General features: G+C 43.2%; 1 protein-coding gene across 1 annotated transcript in view; it reads left to right on the top strand.

Annotated features, from left to right (window-relative positions):
* Positions 1-23572, top strand: part of LOC145404634 (protein turtle-like) — a 475758-nt gene that overhangs the window by 355956 nt on the left and 96230 nt on the right. The window contains exon 2 of the mRNA XM_080276156.1: positions 11251-11377. Coding sequence (XP_080132282.1) covers positions 11251-11377 — 127 coding nt within the window. The remainder of the gene's footprint in view (positions 1-11250; positions 11378-23572) is intronic.

A 23572-nucleotide genomic window follows, 5' to 3' on the forward strand; every position in this document is an offset into this window, starting at 1 on the left:
AAAGAGGGAAGAATAAGAAACTAGATCACTTAGAAGAGATGGAAGAGGAAGAAGGGGAAGAAAATACAAAGAAGAGAAAATCAAGAAGAAAAAGTGAGCCAGTCTCATTTAAATCGTTACAAGAAAAAACAAGAATGATGAAGATAGAAAAGAAGAAAAAAAGAATGATAAGGATGATAAAGAAGAGAGGGAGTAAAAGGAGAATATAAAAAAAAAAGGAGGGGGGGTAAAGACGAACAGACAGGATGCTTAATTTTGTCTAGCTGACTGCAGAAGAGGCTGAAGAAAGCAGAAGAGTGGGCAGGAGGAGGAGTGGGAAAAAGGAGAATGGAATGAATAGAGAGGAGAGTATTCAGAGCAAGGGGAGAAGAAAGAGGGAGAGACGGAGAAGGAAAAATGAGACGAAGGAGAGGAGAGGAAGGAGAAAACAGAAAGAATGAAATCAGGCGGAAAAGGAAGAAAGGAAGATATGAAAAAAAAGGAAGGAGAAAGTGAAGAAGAAAAGTAAAGATCTGATTATCTGAAATGTTTACATGGAAGAGAATGACAAAAGAAGAAAGGGGAGGAGGAATATATTTAAGAGGAGGAAGATAATTAAGAGAAAGACGAAAATGATTAAGAGAAGGAGGTAGGTAATTAAATGAAGGAGAAAAATTAAGAAAGAAGACAATGAAGGGGGAAGGAATCTAATGAAGGGAAGGAAAGACAGATAATAATGAAAAAGGAACGAAAGGAAAATAAGAAAACTAGCCCTGTCGTGCTCTACCAAAGAATTATAACTAAGAAGGAAGAATAACAAAGAGAAAAGAATATATAAACAAGAGAGGAGAAGCAGAACTGGAGAAGAGCGAGTAAAGGTAACAAAGCAGAGAAATTAAAGAGGAAAAGGATAAGAGATATACTACCCTTGTTTAGATGATGCAGGAAAAGGATAGAAAAGAATAAGTTGAAGGAACAGAGAAAGAAATGTAAAAGAAAAAATGTTGCAAGAACATGGAAAAGGAAGAGACGAAGGAGAAGAGAATACAACTGTAAGAAAAAGGAAAAAAAAAAGTTGCTAGAAAAGGGAAAAGGAAGAGAGGAAGAAGAAAATATAATTGTAAAAAAAAAAAATAGAAAAAAAAAGTTGCTAAAAAAAGGAAAAGGAAGAGAGGACGAAGAAGAGAATAAAACTGTAAACAAAGAGAAAAAAGTTGCAAGAAAAGGGAAAAGGAAGAGAGGAAGAAAATACAATTGTAAAAAAAAGAGAAAAAAAGTTGTTAGAAAAAAGAAAAGGAAGAGAGGAAGGAGAAGAGAATGTAATTTTACTTCACAGGCTGCTGGAGGAAAGAGTGCACAAAGAGAAGAGGAAGAATAATAGAATGAGTGAGAGGGTAGGGAGAAGCGGAGGGGAACACAGGAAGAAGGAAAGATGGGATAAAAACGGATGCACGAGAACAAGGAAAAGAAGTGAGGGAATGAAAATAGCCAGGAAAATAAAAGTGAACTAAAACAGGAAAATATTATGAAGAAAATATATGACTGAAAATATAAAAGAAACTAGACATAGGAATCCGAATTTATGGAAAGAGAGAAACTACGAAAAAAGGAGAGAGAGAGAGAGAGAGAGAGAGAGAGAGAGAGAGAGAGAGAGAGAGAGAGAGAGAGAGAGAGAGAGAGAATCAAACCAACAAACGAATAAAAGTGAGTGAAATGTGAGAGACTGCACCAGAGAAAATTGTATCAACGCGAAAAACTGAAAAGACGAGAGAGAGAGAGAGAGAGAGAGAGAGAGAGAGAGTAAAAAGAAAATCGGAGAGTGAGATCGAAACAGGGAAAGACAAATCATAATACATTAAAAAATAAAAACAAGAACGAAAAACTAAAACATGGAAGTGGAGAAATGAGCGAACGCTTCCGAGAAAGCTCATGAACTATGCAAAAGAATCTCAAACACAAAAATAGACGAAAACAAAAGGAAAAAATATTCGACTGAGCGAGCGAGTGAAAAAAAAAAAATGGTGAACGCTAGTGAGCAGGAATAATTGATTTAGTTTTAATAAATCAGAGGTGAGAGTTTTGGTAAAGCTAATGACGGGAGGAAGGAAGGGGGGAGAGAGAGAGAGAGAGAGAGAGAGAGAAAATGGATATCCTTTACTCAAGCATAAATAATAACACCAAAATTCATCCATATCAGTACAATGGCATCTAATCCTACTCATTTCTTGATACTCATACATATTTCATTTTGGTTAAGAAGAGTTTTCCGTCTTAAGAAAACTAAGAACATAGCACTGAGTTCCTTCTTCTACTATCCATTAAAATTACCCTTCCTTCAAATAATAATAATAATAATAATAATAATAACTACGGTAGATTAGGCTATATTACATCCATGGTCTTTCACGTGTTTTATTCTTGCCAAAAACGGACGATTTTAGTCCAGAACAATCCCTCTAGCTGAAGTGATTTAAAAACCCCTCTAATGTGTGCTATTTTAAACCCTAACACAGCCAGCATCATCCCAGAAACTGAAGAAAATCGTCCGGAATATTAAGTTGTCTTGTAAACTTAAGATTCAGATTAAACTTCACGTGTGAAAGGTGTTACTATCTCCTGTGAACTTGAGATGAAACAGTGACAATAAATATAAGGTAGAGAAAAAGAGGAGAATACGAAACGTGATGCATAGAAAACGATATAAAAACAAATATGATGCACAGAAAACGTAGAAAAACAAATCTGATGCACATAAAACGAAATATAAAAACAAATGATGCATAGAAAAAAACTATAAAAATATATATGATACACAGAACGCCAGTGTCAATTATTTAGTTTTTCTTTTCTCTATTATTTTATTTATTTACCCTCTTAATAAATAAAACAGAGAATGCGAACGAAAAACATATGATGCACAGAAAACGAACGATAGTAATTTAGTTTCCCTTTCCATAGTTTCTATTTATTTACTTTTTAAATCATTATAATGTACAGAAAGTGAACGAGAATAATTTAGCCTTCTTATATTATTGTTACAACTTTATTTATTTTATTTATTTCTTTATTTATTTATTTACTCACTGGCAGGTACAAGCAACTATTCTTTCGGTCTCGGACTTTCGCCTCTCCATTCAGCGGCAGGTCTGGAGTGAAGACATGATTGAGACGGAGGGGGAGTGGAGGGATGGAGGGAGAGATGGAGAGATGAGAAATGGAGGAGAGAGAGGGTTTGATGGAGGGAGGAGGAGAGGGGAATAGAAGAAGAATGAGAGACGTGGTGGAGGAGAGAGAGAGAGAGAGAGAGAGAGAGAGAGAGAGAGAGAGAGAGAACCACTCCAAGCAAACACAGACGAACTAAGAAAACGAAAACGGAAAAAGAAAAATGTGGCAAGAGGTAAGGGAGGGACTCAAGAAAAGAGCGAGGAAGCGACGCGGGGCAAGAAACACAGGCAACAAATTTTTCAACGACTGAGGAAATTTGTTGAACTGCCATTCTCCCGCCCCCTTGGGACATCCAGACTCCTCGGGGACATCCTTAAATTTGTATATACAGAGCCACGTTTTGGGGGGACATCCACGTTTTATATATTTCCAAATTTAAGAGATTTTAATATCTAACCAAATTTTGCGGATATTCACACTTTAGAATTTGGACACATTTTGGGACATCCACACTTACATTTGAGGACATCCATACTTTAAATATTTCCATATATTGAGAACATCCACACTTTAAACCTGGACATATTTTAAGGACATTCATACTATAAATATGGAGAAATTTTAGGACACTCACCTTTTAAGTATATATACTCATTTTGAGGATATACATACCCAAAATTCATCCACATTTCGGAACATTCATACTTCAAAAATAGCCATATTCTGGGAACTTTAACACTTTTAATACATCTCTATTTCTGGCAACATACTTAAATTTTTTGCGCTTAATTTTTGGGACATCTCTAACATAATCCACATTCTTAGGACATCCAGACATGTAGATACGCATGGAGGATATTCTGATTTATAGACTGCCATGATTTTAAGACACTTTAAATATGACCACACTTTTAAGGACAGCAATACGTTAATGATACTCACATTTTAGGACATGAGGATCTGCTGTGGACGGCCAGACTTTTAAGACACCGTACTTCTTAAGGTATTCGGACTCTCAGGACATCCACATACCTGTAAAAATAATAAAAGGAAAATTACCAAAAAACATGGAAAATATTTGGGGTGAGTGAGGATGGAGGAAAAGCCATGTAGACAGTCCTGCAAGAAAATATCCAAACTCTAAATCCATTTCACCTAGATAGTCCCGCAAGAAAATATCCAAACGTCAAATCCATTAATATTTTCTACGACCTACAGACCACACGCTCAGGAAATCACAATCTCAAATATTTTCACATTTTTTTCCTTCCAGATATTATTGGACAATCAGAAATTATATATAACAATTTTTAAACACCCCGCAAAACATGGGATCCATATCACAAGAAAAATCGAGTCTTCAGAAATATGTATCGATATTCTTAAGACTGACAGAATTAGGGCTCATCCACACCTTTGGACATGCTATAATACATCCACATTCCTGAGACATCGACCTCTGAGGAAATCTAAGGCCCGTAGTGTACTCGATTAAGCGGAATTTTCTACCTCCTCTTCCTTTCCGCTTTATTTCTGACTTTAGTACCTTCATATAGCCTGGTATTTTATTTTTGAATGTTTTCTCGATAAAAATAACTGAATGAACGTTCACGTATTTTCCTTTTTTGTAGCATTCTCGATACAAAAAATAAATAAATAAAACAAAAACCATATACCATAAGGAGAATATGAAAGTGTCTATCTATCTACAGTATATACCTAGGCTGCTTCCCCCAAGGAAAGGGAGGTAGCCGAGACAGGACGACACACTCCCCATTTACTCATCCATTCAAACACATTCATTCGCATCTTAGCCCCAAAGGGGAGAACGGACAGATCCTCACCGCACCACACCGCACAAGGGCCAACTGCGCAATGCAATCAGTGACATCCGCAGCAGGGCCCGACAGCAGAACTGGTTTACCCCTGCCACATCATAACAGACCCATCCCCTTACCCGCACCTGACCTGACTAGCTGATCAGACCAAATGCGGGAGAATATCCCCTCAGGGCTGCGTCATCACTTATTCATTCACAATTTCTCTCCATTTATTTCTGTCACGCACAGCCACTCTTCCTTGCTCAACAGACATCCCTCTCGCATCCAGCGCTCTCTTCACACTGTCCATCCATCCTATTCGTGGTCTTCCTCTCAGCCTTACACCTCTCACATCAGATCTAGTTATCTTTTTCACCAATCGCTCATTATCCATTCTCTCCATATGCCCAAACCATCGCAACACCCTCTGCACAAAAAAAAAAAAAAAAAAAAATCTTAAGCAAGACACACTACAGTCAACTAAATGGGCAAGAAAAAGACACACTGACACATACCTCAATATTATAAAACAAACACTATTTATAAAACCAGTGCAAACTCCCCTCCCCACCCGATATTCTTTCATCTACATATACCTCAGAGACAACAGAAGCGCCTCAAAACTCGTGACAGAGGGGGGGAGGGAAGGGTGGAAGGTAAGAGGAGTGAAGAGGGAAGAAGGGGGAGAGGGAAAGGTGAAGGAGGGGAAAGGGAAGAGGAGAGGAGATGGAGAATGACAGTGGGGGAAATAGGAGGAAGTTAGGAACATATGGAAAGAGAGGATGGGAAAGAAGGGGAAGCGGAAGTAAATGAAAGGTGAGAGGGAAGGGGAAAGGGAAGGACACAAAAGGAATGCAGAGGGAAAAGAAGGGAAACGAGCAGAGGGGAAAGAGACGAAAAGAAAGCGAAGGGAAAAGAAGGGCTTGGAGGGGTGGGCTAGAAGAGGATGTAAAGAGGGTGCGAGACAAAGAAAAAAAGTGGAAGTGGAGGAAAACAAAGTCAGATGGGGGAAAGAGAAAGTTGTGGGACGAAAGGAAGATGAAAATGAAGCAAGCAGGAAATGGGGGAGGGAAGAAAACTGAATAAATACGGAAAGCAGATGGTGAGGAAGGCGGAAGGTGAGGAGGGGTGGAGATGAGGAGGGGGGGGAGGGAGATGGGGAAGAAGGGGAGGGAGGGGATGAGGATGGGGGGAAATGGAGAGGAGGAGAAAGGCAGGCGACAGATTTCACTAAGTAATTAATCCCAACTGGTAAAAATCTTGACGCATCGGTAATGAAAAGCGAGAACATTACGCAGCGACACATTACTTGAGAGAGAGAGAGAGAGAGAGAGAGAGAGACGGGTTGGTAGGTAGGCTAGGTATGCTGTAATGGGTGAGGGATCAACGTGACAGGTGTGAGTTTAACTTGATTTACAGGAACACCACTTCGATTTTCATCCTTGTTCAGGTCACTCACTCACTGGGACACGTTTTGCTGTCTCTCTCGCTTCTTATTTGGATTACTTCTCTAATTTCCATTGTCATTAGGACCTTCTAATGACCGACACAACTCCGGCACGCTATTCAAACAACAAACAGCCCATTTTTTTCAGGTGGGCGAGAGTCATAGAAATCTGAGAGCTATAATACTGTCATTCTGCTTCTGACCTCCCTGAAATAAGCTGGAAAAGGACAAAAATCTTGGCCAAATTAAGGTGAAAGAACTGTACGACGTTAACGGGATCAGCATTCATAACCTCCATGCTCATCCTGCACTGATCCATCATGCAGCTCTCATACCCACCGTCCTTACCAAACCCAGCCCAAAAATATACCTCAAGAGGAAGGGTGGCTAACCTAACCTAACCTAACCTAACTTAACCTGACTAATTTAACCTACCCAAACCTAACTACATGTCCGAGATATTTACATGAGGGGTCAATTTTTCACAGCGAGAGTAAGTTCTCCGTACAAGAAGAATGGCTCGGGGGTCAGCTTTCCAAATGACAACAGGTAATTAATCAAGAGGGAAAAAAAAAAGTTACATTCATCAATTAATGCTCACCACAGATCTCTAATATTCACTGTCCTTACAAAACAATGTCTCAAGAAAACACTGAGCCCTTCCGACCCTCCCCTCCTTGGAAGAAAAAATGAGAAAAAGCAAGAACTGTACCCCTTCCGACCCTCCCCTCCTTGGAAGAAAAAAATAAAGAAAAAAGAAACACGTCTTGCGCATGATAGGATGTGGGGGGTTGGTTGGATGTCCGGGGAGGCATCAGCATTCAGCGTGCATTGACACATTCCCTCAATATTCCAATATGGCACACAGTCACGCCCTCAGATATGCAAATCCCACATTGATCAGGCGCCTTGGCTTGACGGGATGGTGAGGCCGAGGGAGGGAGGCAGGGAGTAGGAAGGGATGGAGGGAGGGAAGGGGTTGAATTAGTAAGGGTGGGATGAGTGGAGGGAGGGATGCAATGGAGAGGGAGAAATAGAATGGGACATCGTGAGACGGGATGGGATGGAGGATGGAAGAGAGTGGTATGGAAGGGTAGAGGTAGGGAGAGAGAGCGTGAGGAAAGTGAGATGGGACAGGGAGGGATAGAAGGATGGGATAATGGGAGGGGAATAAAGAAAAATAAGACGGAAGTGAGATGGGACAAGTGGGGGGATGAGATGTAAGTGAGGGAGGGATGGAAAGGAGATGGGAGGCTGGGGGAGAGGGAGAGACGGGAGTGATGAAAAGAGAGATGTAAACAGGCAAGGAAGGAGAGAGGGAAGGGAAACGAAATGAAAAGACGATATATGGCAAAGAAGAGAAGTGGGAAAATAAAATAAGAAGGATGGAGAAAATGCTAGGAGGAAAGGAAGAAAGGAGGGATGTGAAGGAGTGAGGGGACAGGGAGGGATGGAACAGGTGAGGGAAGGTGGGAGGGAGAAAAGTACAAGATAAGTGGCAGGAAAAGAAAAGAAAAATGTTAAGTAAAGTAGTGAGGAAGAAAGTGAAGACAGGAGGTGGAAAGGAAGGAGAACAGGAAGGCAAGGATGGAAGGAGGAAGGAAAGAGAGAAAGAGAGGAAAGGAGAGGTGAGGAGAGGAAAGGAATGGGGAGGGTGATAAGACAAGATCTGACGGTAGGACGGGAGGAGAGAGAATCAGAAGGGAGAGGAGAGAGGGAGCAAGGAAGGGGGGAGAGAGAGCAAGGGAGGGGAGGGGAGGGCACGAGAGAGCATGTAAGTAGGTGACAATAGCGTGTGGAGAGGATATTGGAGATTGTGTGTGTGTGTGTGTGTGTGTGTGTGTGTGTGTGTGTGTGTGTGTGTGTGTGTGTGTGTGTGTGTGTGTGTGTGTGTGTGTGTGTGTGTGTGTGTGTGTGTGTGTGAGAGAGAGAGAGAGGAAAAACCAGGAAGGGACGGGAAACGGGGTATTAAAACTGGCGGAAAAATACATAACATGGAAATGGAACGGGGAGAAGGAGAGATGAAGAGCAATGAAGGAAGGAAAGAGGGAGGAATGAAAGAGGGATGGAGATGGAAGGAGGTAAGAAGGGGAGGGATGGAGGTGCGACAGGGGAGAGATGGAGCGACAGGGGAGAGATGGAGCGACAGGGGAGAGAAGGAGGAAAGGAGGTAAGACAAGGGTGGGGAGGAGGTGAAACAAGAAGGTAAATATTGACGAAAAGCAAAACATGGAGAAATAGAAAGACAGAGAGAAGGAAAACAGGGAGGGGAAGAGAAAGATGAGAAAGAGAGGAAGATTCAGAGGCAAAGGGAGAAGAGAAAATTAGGGAGATAGGGAGAGGAATATGGGGAGAGACAAGAACAGATGAGGGTGGAAGAGGGAGGTGATGGAGACAGATTGCGAGGAGTGGAGTGGTGAAGGGTACACGGTGGAGAGAGAGAGAGAGAGAGAGAGAGAGAGAGAAATATAAACCCGAGGGTAATGCATTAAAGAAGATGGGGGAAGGGGAGACGTTTTTTAATTATGAACGCTCTGACTGAGATTAATTTTCACCATTTTCACCCTTGTTTCACCTTTTTGCTCCCTAAGTAAAAAAAAAAAATGGATGGAGGCTGTATGCAAAGGAAACATGTCACCTGTATAAGTTAATGGGGACTGGTTTTAATGGATATAATGGACACTTATTTACGCATCCATTACCTACGTTCTCTAAAAACTTCAATTCCTCATGGGTTCTCAAACAGAAAACGACGGCATCGCTCTGTAGGTGGTTCTTCTTCCCAAAAATGAGGAACAGAAGTAGGAAAGAGGATATGTCAATCTTTAAATTAATGTCAGGATCCTTCCGATAAGTTGTCCGTAATCAGAGACAGGAGAGAGAGAGACAGAGACAAGCAGGCACGGACAGACAGACAGAGAGTTAGGCAAAGACGGGCAGAGAGATAGATGAAGAACATAGACAGACAGGGTGTCAGTGGTGGATGTAACAAACCCAATACTATCTATGGATGCAATACACGATTCACACACACACACACACACACACACACACACACACACACACACACACACAATTCAACCAAGCTCACACAATACACACCAAAGACAACACTCCTCTCAAGCACAACGGCGCAATACACACGCTCAACACAACACAAGACAAACGCTAAACGGTCTGTGTGGCTAACACAAATCAAATACAAGACAATCTACACACGATACCATTACACACACACACACACACACACACACACACACACACACACACACACACACACACACACACACACACACACACACACACACACACACACACACACACACACACACACACACAAAACACAACGATCGTCCTGTTTTCACCTCCCCACCTTTTTTATATTCTCCGTGTCAATAACCAATATACACACAAAACACGAGACAACACATGACCACACACACACACACACACACACACACACACACACACACACACACACACACAAACAATACTAACAAAAAACATGGAAAAAACACAGCGCTACATCAATTTCCCCACCCAAAACAACGCAGACGCATCACACAAAAAAAACCCACACCAGGAATTTAAAAAAGCGCGCGCACACACACACACACACACACACACACACACACAAACAATACTAACAAAAAACATGGAAAAAACACAGCGCTACATCAATTTCCCCACCCAACACAACGCAGACGCATCACACAAAAAAAAACTCACACACGGGAATTAAAAAAAGCGCGCACGCACACACACACACACACACACACACACACACACACACACACACACGCGCAACACAGATCCCTCTCCCTCGCCCCCGCTTTGCTTCGTAGCTCTGTCGATATCCAAAGTGTTGCATCCGCCTTTTGATCGAGTTATTTGCATTCTAATTCCCCGCCTCTCTCTCTCTCTCTCTCTCTCTCTCTCTCTCTCTCTAGGAGCGGGTGGGGGTTGTATCTGTGTGCTTGAAGGAGTGATAGCTAAGAAAAGGTAAACTACTCCGTCCTTCCTTGTGTAGTTAGAATATCCAAGGCATCTAGTACCTGTGTATATGTTCTTGGTGTAGACGAGCTAGTGTATCTCTGTGTTGCAAGGGCGGCCAGATTCAGATGACATACAAGTTGCGAACCCCCATCCGTCCTGTTGCAGGTGTTGCAACAGAGGCAGTGCAAGTGGTAGAGGACCGACCATTGCTCCCCTGCAACATATTCTAACCCTACAGCTAAACCTAACTAAACCAATCCAATCCAAACCAAACCTAACCTACCCCAACCTAACTTCAAACTAAACCAAACGCAACCTAACCTACCCTTGTACCCTACCATAACTAACTCAAACGCCATCTAACCTAATCTTACATAACCTAACCCAACCCAGTCCATCCTACTCTGAACTAATTTATCATCATTATCATTATCATCACCAGTATCATCTAAAGCGTGGATTAGTCTACAGTTGGACGAAGGTCTTTTCCATCCACTGTGATTTGTTGACCATTACCTTGTTCCATCCAGCCCTAGCAATTTTTAAAATTTCATCTCGCCATCTTGTTCTCTGGCCTCCTTTCGCTCCATCTCCGAAATATTTTAATATATCCTCTCCAAACCTATCCTAACCTAACCTAACCTAACTTAACCTAAACAAACTTAACTTAGTCTATCCTAAACTAAACTAAATTAATCCAAACCTTACCTGTCCCCGACTAATTGGCCTATCCCCCTTGTTGCAGGTGTATCCAAAGAGGTTTAAATTTGAAACTAAACTAAACTAATGTAGTCTAATTTTTCCTAAGCCACCCCTACTAAGCTGGCCTCCCTCGCTTTGCAGGTGTTGCAGAGGAGATTGTTGCAGTGGTGGGGGGTCGTGCACTGCTCCCCTGCAACCTCACCCAGCCCGGGGACTCACCTATACTGGTTCTCGTCTACAATGGGGTCACGGGAAAGCCGGTATACAGGTGAGACCAGGTGTTTGTGTTTACCTTGGCTGGGTTAATTAGGGCCGTATTGAAACACACACACACACACACACACACACACATACACACACACACACACACACACACACACACAACTAGAAAAACACGCATGAACATATCCACAAGGGGGAAAGAGTGACACGAAATATCCCAAGCAATGTCTTGTATTCATATCTTCAACTGTGTGTGTGTGTGTGTGTGTGTGTGTGTGTGTGTGTGTGTGTGTGTGTGTGTGTGTGTGTGTGTGTGTGTGTGTGTGTGTGTGTGTGTGTGTGTGTGTGTGAGAGAGAGAGAGAGAGAGAGAGAGAGAGAGAGAGAGAGAGAGAGAGAATAACACACCCTCCCTAATCACACAAATCAACACTATCACCCTCTTATCAAAATTAACGCCACCATTAGATAGCATTTGTCAGCCGTCAGCAGAAAAGCCAAAAAAGTGGGATCCAATCTATATGTAAATATTTCTCTCCGGATCACGGCTTATTCTTCGCCGGATTAGTTCAAGTCTTGTGGCCGGGTTGACGTGGCTGACATGCTCCCGGGCTGACGTGCTGAGCTGACTTAGTGGTGCTCTGATCTGACATGGGGGTGCGCTGATCTTAGTGAAGTGCTGTTGACATGTGCTGATTTGACATGGTGCGCTGACTTGACATGCTGACGTGCTGACTTGATGTGCTGACGTGTTGATCTGACATGTTGACGTGGTGATTTGATATCCTGACGTACTGATGACTTACTGATGTGCTGATCTTATATGCTGAAGTGCTGATGACTTGCTGACGTGGTGATTTGATATGCTGACGAGCTGATGACGAGCTGACGTACTGACATGACATACTGACTACCTATAATTTTTGGTTTTCGTCTGGTTTTATGCTTTCCTGATTTTCCTTCAACTATGTCCTCTTTTTATTCTTCCTTCCTTTCTTCCTCTCTTTCTCTACTTCTTCTTCCTCCTTTCCTCCTCCTCATTATAATCATCCTCACCCGCCTCTTCTTCCGCATACCTATCCAGTATGCTTTTCATATTCACTTTTCTCTTTTTCTTCTTCCTCTTCCTCTTCTTCTCCCTCCCCCTCCTCCCCCTCTTCTTCCTCCACATCCACCCTGCCTCCCTGACCCCCTGCACCTAAAAAAAAAAAAAAAAAAAAAAAAAAAAAGCGTGCACACCAACGCCTCCCTGGTATGCAAAACAGGTGAGGTAAAAAGTACAGCAGGTAACAATGGGAGGTGGAGGGAGAAAAGGAGGAAAGAGAGAGAAAGGAGAGAGGGAAAGAAGTGAGAGGAGAGAGGAAGGAAAGATGATGATGATGATGATGATGATGATGATGATGATGATGATGATGATGATGAGGAGGAGGAGGAGGAGGAGGAGGAGGAGGAGACGAATAACGGAAACGGAAGGGGAAGTGGGGATGGCAGAGAGGAGGGAAGAGGGGAAGAAATATGAGGAAAAGAAAGGAAAAGGGAAGGAGGAAAAGAGGACAAGTAAGGAAGAGGGTGGATAAGGGAGGAGGAAATAAAAATAGGAAAGAATACAGTGGGTTATAGCAAGGAGTGGATGGAAGGGGAGGAGAGGGGAGAGGGAAGAGAGGGAAAGGAGAAGGAAAGTGGCAAGAAGTACGGTACAATGTGATTTAGGTGGAGGAAAGTACGACTGGGAAATGTGCTGAGGAGGATTACACAGGATTACACAGGAAAGCAAACAGCAACAGACCTTATGGTCCTTTCGAGGCTGCTTGTTAGAGAAAACTATGACTACAAGATCTAACTCTACATGTTGAAGGATAAGGATAGGAAAGCAAGAAGGCTCCCCCCACCACCAAACCCTCCAGGAAAAAGTGAGAAAAACCACCATGCAGCATGGAAAAACTGACATGGAAATTTTATAGGAAACATTGGAAAGGAAAAGTCACATTCTATAATACTTTATCTATAAGCTACCCGATAGAGTAACCTGAAAGAGAAAGTAAACAAATAAAATAATAGTTACGGCATGACATTATAAACCAGTTACATTGAGTTAATGGGAAGTCTGTGGACATAACGTGGAAGCTACACACTGCATAGTGTGGATGTTTAGGGTGGTGCAGCAGCCTTGCCTGGCGCTTTTAAGGTAGGCAGCAGTCAATCAGGCCCTAGCTCCGTTTGCTCAACTGAGACAAGGAACTCTCCCATGTGGGACAAGTACACAAGTTTCATCCTGAAGCAGTGACCCCTGGTACATTAAAAAATCCCGATGGTGGTCACTTGACTAACAGGGACCCTCAGTGATCCACAGCCCATCACAGGTCGAAAGTAAGAGTAGTGACCGTTAACTCAGGGTTATCTGTGCAGCTCCTAATCTGTGCTTATATTGCTTTCTTTGCGCTGGGGAGACTGAAAAGTATATAGGACGGGTGTCTCAGATAAAAGGGGACTGCACAGTGCACAGTGTGGATGTGCAATGCACAGAGTGGATGTTTAGGGGTGGTGCGGCAACCTTCCCTGGCGCTTTTTAGGTAGGCAGCAGTCAATCAGGCAATAGCTCCGTTCACTCCACTGAGACAAGGAACTCTCCCATGTGGGACAGTACACAAGTTTCATCCTGAAGCAGTGACCCCTGGTACATTAAAAAATCCCGATGGTGGTCACTTGACTAACAGGGACCCTCAGTGATCCACAGCCCATCACAGGTCGAAAGTAAGAGTAGTGACCGTTAACTCAGGGTTATCTGTGCAGATCCTAATCTGTGCTTATATTGCTTTGTTTGCACCGAATAAATTGGAAATGTATAATATCGTGACGCAACACTATGTACGGGTACATTGTTTACGGGGTGTCTTGTACACTAAGGGGGCATGAACTTACATGTACCGTAGCTATAAAAGCAAGTTATTCGGACAGAAAAAGAGTCAGCTGAGGATTTTCATGCAAATACTTGTCTAATTTGTTTTTGAATGTCTCAATTGAGATACTGTTCACGGTATCTGAGGGTAATCTGTTCCAGATATTTACAACTCTGTTAAAGAAGAAGTATTTTGCTTCGTGGGATTGGAATCGTTTTCCCATGATTTTGCAGCCATTACTTCTGGTTTGACTCGACCGGTCTATATCAAAATATTTATTCATGTCTAAGTTGTCATATCCCTTCATGATTTTGAAAACTTCAATAAGGTCCCCTCTTAACCTGCGCTTCGTTAGGCTAAATAATTTAAGTTCTTCAAGGCGTTCCTCATATGGTTTGTTTCTAAGTCGTGGTACCATTTTTGTGATTCTTCGCTGAATTTTCTCTAATTTTTCAATGTCCTTTCTGTAGTACGGAGACCAGAATTGCACACAATACTCAAGATGGGGGCGCACTAGCGAGTTGTACAAGGCAAGTATGACTTTTTCCGATTTAAACTCGAAAGGAGGAGGGGGAGGAGGAGAATATTTGATTTTCTTCCCTTCTTTATTTTTTCTTTCTTTCTGTCTCCTTTTTCTCTTCGTTTTCCTTGCTCTTCTCTTGTCTGTTCTTCTCTTATCTCCATTACTACACATTATTCCCTTCCCCTTTCTCTTATTGTTTTGTCTTATCCATGTTTTCATAATTCCTCCCTTTACTTCTCCATTCTCTCATCATATTTCTACACCTTCCCCTTCTCTCCCTTCTCAATTTCTTTTCCCTTTATTTCTTATCTACGTTCCTCTATTCTTCCAAATATTCCTTCTTCCCCCCCTCCTTTTCTCTCAGCATTTTTCTTCCCTTCTTTGACTTTTGATATTCCCTCCTTCTTTTTCCTTTTACTTCTCTGATTTTCTCCTTTACTCTTATCTTTTCTTTCTGTTTCTCCTCACTTCTTCTTTTTCTCTTCTACACTTCTCTTTTCTTTCTATTTCTCCCTTTTCCCCCTCTTTTTTCCCCTGTATTCCTCTTTTTTTATTCTAATTCTCCTCTCTTCTCCATTTTCTCCTCTGTTCTTTTCTTTCTCTTCTTCTCCTCTTTTTCTCTACTTATTTTTCCTATTTCTCCTCTTTTTTCTTTTCTCCCGAACGTCTCTCTCCCATTTTTCCTCCCTCTCCTCCACTCCACCTCTCCCCGACCCTGTCCTCCCATCTCCCTCACACAATGCCTCCCATCTTCCAAGCTTATTTTTACCTCTCCGACCTCCATTTCCCTTCCTCCACCCATCCACACCCCTCCCCATCCCCCCACTTCCCTCCTTCCTCCTACATACTTCCCCTACTCCTAAGCCCTTCCCTCCTCTCATCCTCACTCCCTCTTCATCTTATCTCTTCCAACTCCCTATCTAGTCTCCTCCATCTTCCACACCTCCAATTTACTCCACTTCCCTCCTCCTATTCGCTGGCCCAACTCCCCACCTGTACTCTCTTTAGCCTACTCCCATCCCCAGTCCCCTCACCCATTTATCTCCATTTTCCTCATCTCCCATCTCACTCCCCCTTCCACGTATCCTCCTCCTTTCGGCTTACCTACTTCCCTCCTCCCAACCACACTCACTTCTCACCTATTTCCATCTCCATCACCTATCTCCCTTACCTCCATCCCCCCATCTTCCACCTCTTTACTCTCTCACCTACCCCCTCTCCGCTTCCATCCCCGCATCACCACTCTACTCCCTCTCCTACCTACTCTCCTCTCTCCCTTCCTTCCCCTATCCACCGTCCCCATTCACCTACTCCCCAGGCTACATGCATTTCCTCTCAGTCACACAATCCTCCTTCTCTCCTCTTTTATCCCCCTCATTCCTATATCCCTGCTTCCTTATACGGTTCTCTTTCCTCCTTCTTCACCTTTCCTTCCTTCTTACGTAATTCAGCCAATACCATCTATCCAGTTCAGCATTCGTCTCTGTCTCACAAAGTACATTACCATCCTATCTCATTTAGCCCATCCAGAAACATATGGGGAGGGAGGCCAAGGATAGTCTATGGTAAGCCAATTTATTTTTAGAGTAGGAGAACGACCTACCCTCCTTGTGACATCATACATTACTCCAGTTACATCTTGAAGGTTTGAAATGCTTCATGTGCGGTACAGTCTTTCCCACCACACTAGACCACCACAAACCATTTCTTCACTCCCTCACATACCACTCCACACTGTCCCTTCTTCCAAGACAGTCCCCTTTTAGCTTATCCCTCAATTTCGTCCATTTTGGTGTGTTACTCTATCCCCAGTTTCTTCAACCCGTTAACTACTCCCTACTTTCCACTGAAACAGAACAGACAAAATTTAATTCCACTGCATACCCTAATTTTTCAAACCAAACTCACTCATTTCTCAAACCCTTTCTTCTTTCCTATTAACTCTTACACCAAATTCGCGCAAATTAAATCATTTACTTTTATCCCCCATCATCATCCCTCAAAAACTGCATCTCCTAGTGTCACCTCCAAAGCTTCACATCTTTACCAAACTTCCTTCACCTACATTCAGTCCCTTCCCTTCCTTTTCCTACTCTTCGAATGCCCAGCATCCCCGTTCATCCCGTGCTTCCACCTCTCCTACTGCTTAACTTAAAGGTCAATCCACCTCTCCCCTCCATTATCTCCCATCTACATAACTTATAAGCCCTCCCACACTCCCCCAAATTCCAGGGATTAACCTATCAACATTTTATTTCTCTTTATAAGCCCTTCCACTTCGCCCTCCAACACTGTCGTAAATCTTCGTCTGTTATCTCCATCCAATGTCAGCTATCTACACTTCCTCTCACACTCTTCAGAATTCGCAGGATCAACACATAATTTCACTTTCTTATCTTTACGGCACTCCAGTATTCTTTTCCACTTCACTTCCTTCATCCTACGCTCCTAAACTTTGTGTCCATTTTCCCCTTCCATCATCTCTCAACTTGCTACACTTTCTCACAATCCCTCTCATGTACCCTTACAATTTCGCAAGATCAATATTTCCCTTCCATTCTTTTTCTACAGCTCCACATCCATGTCCATAGAATGGCCTCCTTCACACTCCTAAATCTTCCTCCATCTCTCCCTTCCACTGTCTATCAGCTACCCACACACCTCCTCCTTCTCCTTCTTCTTCTCCTCCTTCTCCCACACACTCTCCAGAATTTGCAGGATCACCACTTCAGCCTTTTACCGCATCCCCATATCCCTTTCCACCTCACTGCATATAACGCTCTCCTGTACCTACCTCATTACACATTTCAGTTCCTTCACCCCTTTCTCCCTCTTCTCTCCCCTACATCCAACTCCTCCTCCGACTGCCTCTTACACCCACTTCTTCCAATATTTCCCAATCCATCCCTCTGTCCCCTTTCCCCAACACCCAGCATTCTATTCCACTATCATTTACTCTATCCCAACACTCAATATTGTCCCCAAAATTCCCATCCTCGCTCACATCCAAGTATCCCCCCCCCCCTTTCAATTTCCTCATCTGCATACAATCTTCTTCCAACCTGCCACATTCCATCCCAACCCACTTTTCTCTATACCATCCCAACATCCCACACTGCATTCCACAACCTCTAACCCATTCCCAACACAACGCACTCTATCCCAATGCCACCAGCACTCTCCCAACACCACACGCTCTCCACAACAACATCCCATAGCACATTCCACACTCTCCATGTCAAAATCAGAGTCTCCTGTGTATTCTCAACATCCCACAATCTATCCCACTGGTTCCTACTCCATTCCTACACTATCGGATCGTTTCCTACACTCCCTAATCAAACCCTACTCCATCCCACAAACTCCCATCCTATTCCAACAACCAACATTTCCACCTTACCACCTCCTGCACATTCATTTATCCCACACTCCATCCCAGTGCTTTCATACAATATCCCAAACCCTCCCAAACTATCCCAGACACACTCAACCTATAACCCAGACTCTAACCCACTTCCAAACTCACCCAAAGTCCCACAATCTCTCCCAATCTCTCTCTCTCTCACACACTCCCAAAAACTCCACACCGCTCCCTCTCCACTCCCACATACCACACACACAAAACCCTGCCTCTCCCAATACACTCGCTCACCCTCTGAAAAATACACTCCTACACCAGTCAATTCCTCTCTCTTTTCCCTGGGATACCTCTCTCTCTCTCTCTCTCTCTCTCTCTCTCTCTCTCTCTCTCTCTCTCACACACACACACACACACAAACACACACACACACCTTTACGGATATTTTAATGGATATGGAAACAAGAGTAAGACCATTCCCGTTGCATCGATGGTACAGAAGGGATACTATCAATAGTATGGGAAAATTTCATCGCGAAATACTATTCTTCCTTTAATCTAAAAAAAATGAAAGGTAGATTAATAAATAGATAGGTGGGTAGGGAGATAGTCAGACAGAGACAGATAAAAAGAAACAAGGAAGGAAAGAATGAATGAATTAATGGAAAAAAGAAAGTGTAAAATGAAAAACAAAGTAAAAGTATGTATCTAAAAGCTCTATCTGAAGGCAGGCTTCTATTCATAGCACAGGTAATAGTCTGACCTAAAATGGTACAGGTAACAATATGTCGAGGTTCCTGGAAATGCCTAGTAGCACTGAAAATCATCCACTCTGTGATATTGAAAACATAAGATACACCTACCATGACATTCAGCAGCAAATGTCACACGTAAATATGAAATGCAAGGTTACGAGCAGCGGACCCTCAGGATATGTCAAATGTCAACGTTCAGCGAGAAAAAATATCTAGTATAAAATCACCTAGATGTTATTTTCTAGCATGTGATCAGAGGAAGGGAGTTTTATCATCTATTTGCATCCTCCTCTTTTCGTGATCACACACACAACTGCATCCTCATATCCATTTTGCTACAACCAAACTATGACACACATTTCCTCTCAACCTTACAACTATGTACACCTCCTGCTCATAATCCTTTAATACGTCTGAGGTTTCGACCTTATGAGGGTAGATTATTACCTTCCCAGCCTGCTTTAATATGGCCGTTTAATATAGAAAGATTTCATTAAGTCTTTCACATATAGGGGATAGTGTGAGAGAACTACTGACAATGATTGCACCTTTCTCCTCTTCTTCCCCTTACCCATTTCATACCTTCGTCCATGGAGAACCATTTCTTACCCTTCCCTCTTCCTCTTCTCTTTGTTTCATTCCCCTTTTCTCACGTCAACTACTATCTTGCCTCTCTTCCTCCTCCTCTCTCTTTCCTTTCTCCTTTCCCCCTTCCTCTTCCTAAGCTCCATCTCTCAATCCTTTCCAATATTCACCCTTTCTCTTCCCCCTTGCTAACCTACCACCAACCCCTCCCTCAACTCTTTCCCACCACACGGCCTAGTCCTTCCTCCCCCAACCTCCCTTCTCCCCAGTCCCCATCTATCCCCCAAACCATGCCCCCCTGGTTCCCACTCCCCTATTCCCCAACCATCCTCCTTGCCCAGCCTCCATCATTCCCACATCAATAAGCCTACACAAGCCAACTTTTCCATCCCCTATTCCCACACCTTTCCTCCTTCCCCAAGTATCCCAACATTTCCACTCTTCATGAGTCCAGCCCTCCTCTACCCCAACCCTTCCCCAGTCACTTCATACCCCCAAACCCTCCCCCTGCTCTCATTTCCCTTTTCCCATCCCTTTCTCCATTCCCCAGCTATCCGAACATTCCCACTCATGCCCCCAGCCCTCCTCCACAACCCTTCATCATTCCCAGTCTCCACCCACCCCTAAACCATTCCTCTTGCCCTCACGTCCCTTTTCCCACACCTTCCCCTACCCTCCCAAACCCCCAACCAGCCCTCCCCAATTCCCCAAAACCTTCCCAGCCCTGGTTATTATCGTAAATGTCGCGTTATTGACACTGCAGCGGCCGGTTTATGCGCGACCGTAAAACCCGACCGAATTATGCTTTGTAAATTTGCTTTGCCCTGTAAAACGCACCTAAGAAGCCCGAAGACATTGTTAAGCGCGTAAATCGACAAGCCAATGAGCTCTCTCTCTCTCTCTCTCTCTCTCTGTAGATTAGGATGTAGGGGTTTTATCGTGGGTTCGAAAGGGTGTTTTAGTTTATGGTGTGATGCGTGTTGGAGCTGGCTTATACTGGGAGGAAGGGAGGAAGCAAGAGGAAATGAGAGAGAGAGAGAGAGAGAGAGAGAGAGAGAGAGAGAGAGAGAGAGAGAGACAGACAGACAGACAGACAGACAGACAACAGACAGACAGACAGACAGACAGACAGAGAGCAATAAATCCCCTTGTGAAGGCTATAACTATATTCACCCACCATCAACATGCACACAGTCTGTCATGCAACCTAACCCCTCACGACGCTTGGTTACTGGCAGGTTCATGAGGCCAGAGTCTTGTCCAAGAGTCCATTAAGTCCCTCAGGCTGCTAGAACTCACTCTCAGACTCCTTTGACACTCTCAGACTCCTATGACTCACTCTCAGGCTCGTATGACACTCTCAGGCTCCCATGACTCAGTCTCAGGCTCGTAAGACACTCTCAGGCTCGTAAGACACTCTCAGGCTCGTATGACACTCTCAGGCTCCTATGACTCACTCAGGCTCCTATGACTCACTCTCAGGCTCGTATGACACTCTCAGGCTCCCATGACTCACTCTCAGGCTCCTAGGTCTCACCCTCACTTGAATAATTTTGTTTAGTCTTAGCTAGAATAACAGACTGGAATTATTCATGACTAACAAGATGAGTGTTTTTTTCTTGTGTGGTGTGGGGTGAATACGGGACGGATGATAAGGCCATGTGGAAATAAATAAAAATAAATAAAATAACTATATATGTAAACAGACATGATTATTTTAGCTGAACAGATAACAAGGAAAGTCTGTCATTCAAGGTAACACCATACAAACAACGACAAAGACAATAACAAAGTGGGAGGAGTATCTACGTAACCACTCCTGGATAAGCAATGCCCTTACGGAAGGGCATACACTACGAAAGAGGGAGTGGGGGATAAGACTCCTCCTGTACACAATCCCTCCAGCCAAAAAAAAAGGGGGGGAAGGGGATATCCATGCAACCCCAGTATCCAAAGTAGGAGAGAGGAGGCCGAGAGGAAAAACTAGTAGCGGGGGAGGCTGAGAGCAAAGACTAGTAGGGGGAGGCAGAGAGCAAAGACCTGTAGAAGGGAGGCAGAGAGCAAAGACCTGAAGAGGGAAGGCAAAGAGCAAAGACTAGTAAGAGGGAGGCAGAAATCAAAAACTAATAAGGGGAGGCAGAGAGCAAAGACTAGTAAGGGGGGAGGCAGAGAGCAAAGACTAAAAGGGGAAGGCAGAGAGCGAACACTAATAGGGAGGAGGCAGAGAGCGAACACTAATAGGGGGGAGGCAGGTTTAAGCCTCTTCAAGCACACAAGCAAAGAGAAATGACAGTAAAGATTAGGCAGGGAGGGGGATGTGCAGCCACGTCTCTTCTTGCACCCAATCCCTCCTGCCTGATTATGCCGTCTTGCCTGAGCCCTTAAGACCCCGACAGGAAAATGAGGCGTGGGGTGGAGTTCAGGCCAGGAGGATTCTCGTGTCGGTGTTTGAACAGTCCTCTCTTATTCACAGTTTCATTTTTCTGTACAATTCTGATCATAGGTGGGCTGTTCATGTGTGTTTAGCCATATTTTACATTCTTCCTTACAGTTTTAGCCATATATGATTTTTTTTTATTTTCTTCATATTTTTAACTATCAATGTCCAAACTTTCCCTCACTTGTGTTCAAACTTTCTCCTTTGTCCATCTTTACCCACTGATGCCCACATTATAACCCAATAATAGCCACAATTACACCAATTAATATTCCTCGGTTTACCTCTTAATATTCAGATATTTACCAATGTATCTTTTTTTCGCTCATCATATTCTTTTCTTCCATTCACGTTCAGGTTTTTATCTATATATATCTATCACCCAAATTAACTGTATTTCACATATATATGACATTTTCCTATCTTTCCATCAATTCCCTTTATTTTGACAAGTTAAAGGGAAAGCAAACTTCTCTTGCATGTACCTTAAAGGCTAAGACAACCTTGTATAATGGAAAAAGCTTTATCTGAGCCCCACTTGAGGGAGGACAGGCACGCAATCACGTGTCTCAAGGGCTGCCCCACACTTAGCCGAAGATATACCAAGATTTCCCCAGACTTCCTGTTTATATTAACTAGGGTATGAAGCAGGCTCTAGGACGGGCAGGGAGAGCAAGAGGAAGAGAGGAGGTGAGAGAAAAGGAAAGAGATGGTGGAGGGGAGAGGGAAGCACGAGATGGAGAGGGTGAGAACGAGGGAATGTGACAAGATTCACAGGGAAAGGAAGAGGGAGAAAGGAAAGAGAAATAAAAACAAAGAAGGATAGCCAAAGGGTCAATTAGTGGGAAAAGAGAGAGAGAGAGAGAGAGAGAGAGAGAGAATGTGGGGGAGGAGGAAAAATTACATATGAGAGGAAGAGGAGAAAAAAGCACAGTTGTTTTATGTACATTAAGAGAGAACACAGATTTATATAATGGGAAAAGCTTTATCTGAGCCCCTACTTGCGGGAGGACAGGCATGCAATCACCAGTGTCTCAAGGGCTGCCCAACGCAGGCAAAGATACACCAAGATTTCCCCAGACGTCTTGCTTATATTAACTGTGGTAAGAAATAGGTCCTAAGACAGTATGAAGAAGAGGCCATGTAAAAGTGAAAAGAGAAGAGGAGAGGAGAGGAGAGGAGACAGAGAGAGAGCAGAGGTATGATGAAAGTGAAACTGAGTTTGTAAGAGAGTAGGATGGTGAAAGAGGGAAGGTGAATGAGTAAGAAATAAAATACTAAAACCAAAGACAGAAAAAAGAAACAGACTAGCCAAATAAACCAGCTTCCCTCACCCCATTCCACTAACAGAATAACACACAGACAGAGAGAGACAAAGAAAGAGAGAGTGGGGGATAAAAGCGAGCGACTGAAAGGAAAAAAACAGTGAGCGAGCAGCATGGATTCTGTGACAGAGAAAGAGAAACAGTAAATATAAAAACTTTCGAGTAATAAACATAAGTGAACGCGTGCTAAAAAAAAAAAAAAAATGACATGAAAAATACAAAAAAATATGATCTTGCCAGACAGCACATTCAGCTTACAGAATCCAATAACTTTTTTTTACTTTTTTTATCATCAGACGATTTTCTTCATTTTCGAAAAGACTCTTGGGTGTGTGAGGGTGTGATGTTTCCTCCATTAATCCC

This window comes from Coenobita brevimanus, chromosome 64 (genome assembly GCF_032717465.1).
Source record: "Coenobita brevimanus isolate Jiangsu-jjx chromosome 64, ASM3271746v2, whole genome shotgun sequence".
NCBI lineage: Eukaryota > Metazoa > Arthropoda > Malacostraca > Decapoda > Coenobitidae > Coenobita > Coenobita brevimanus.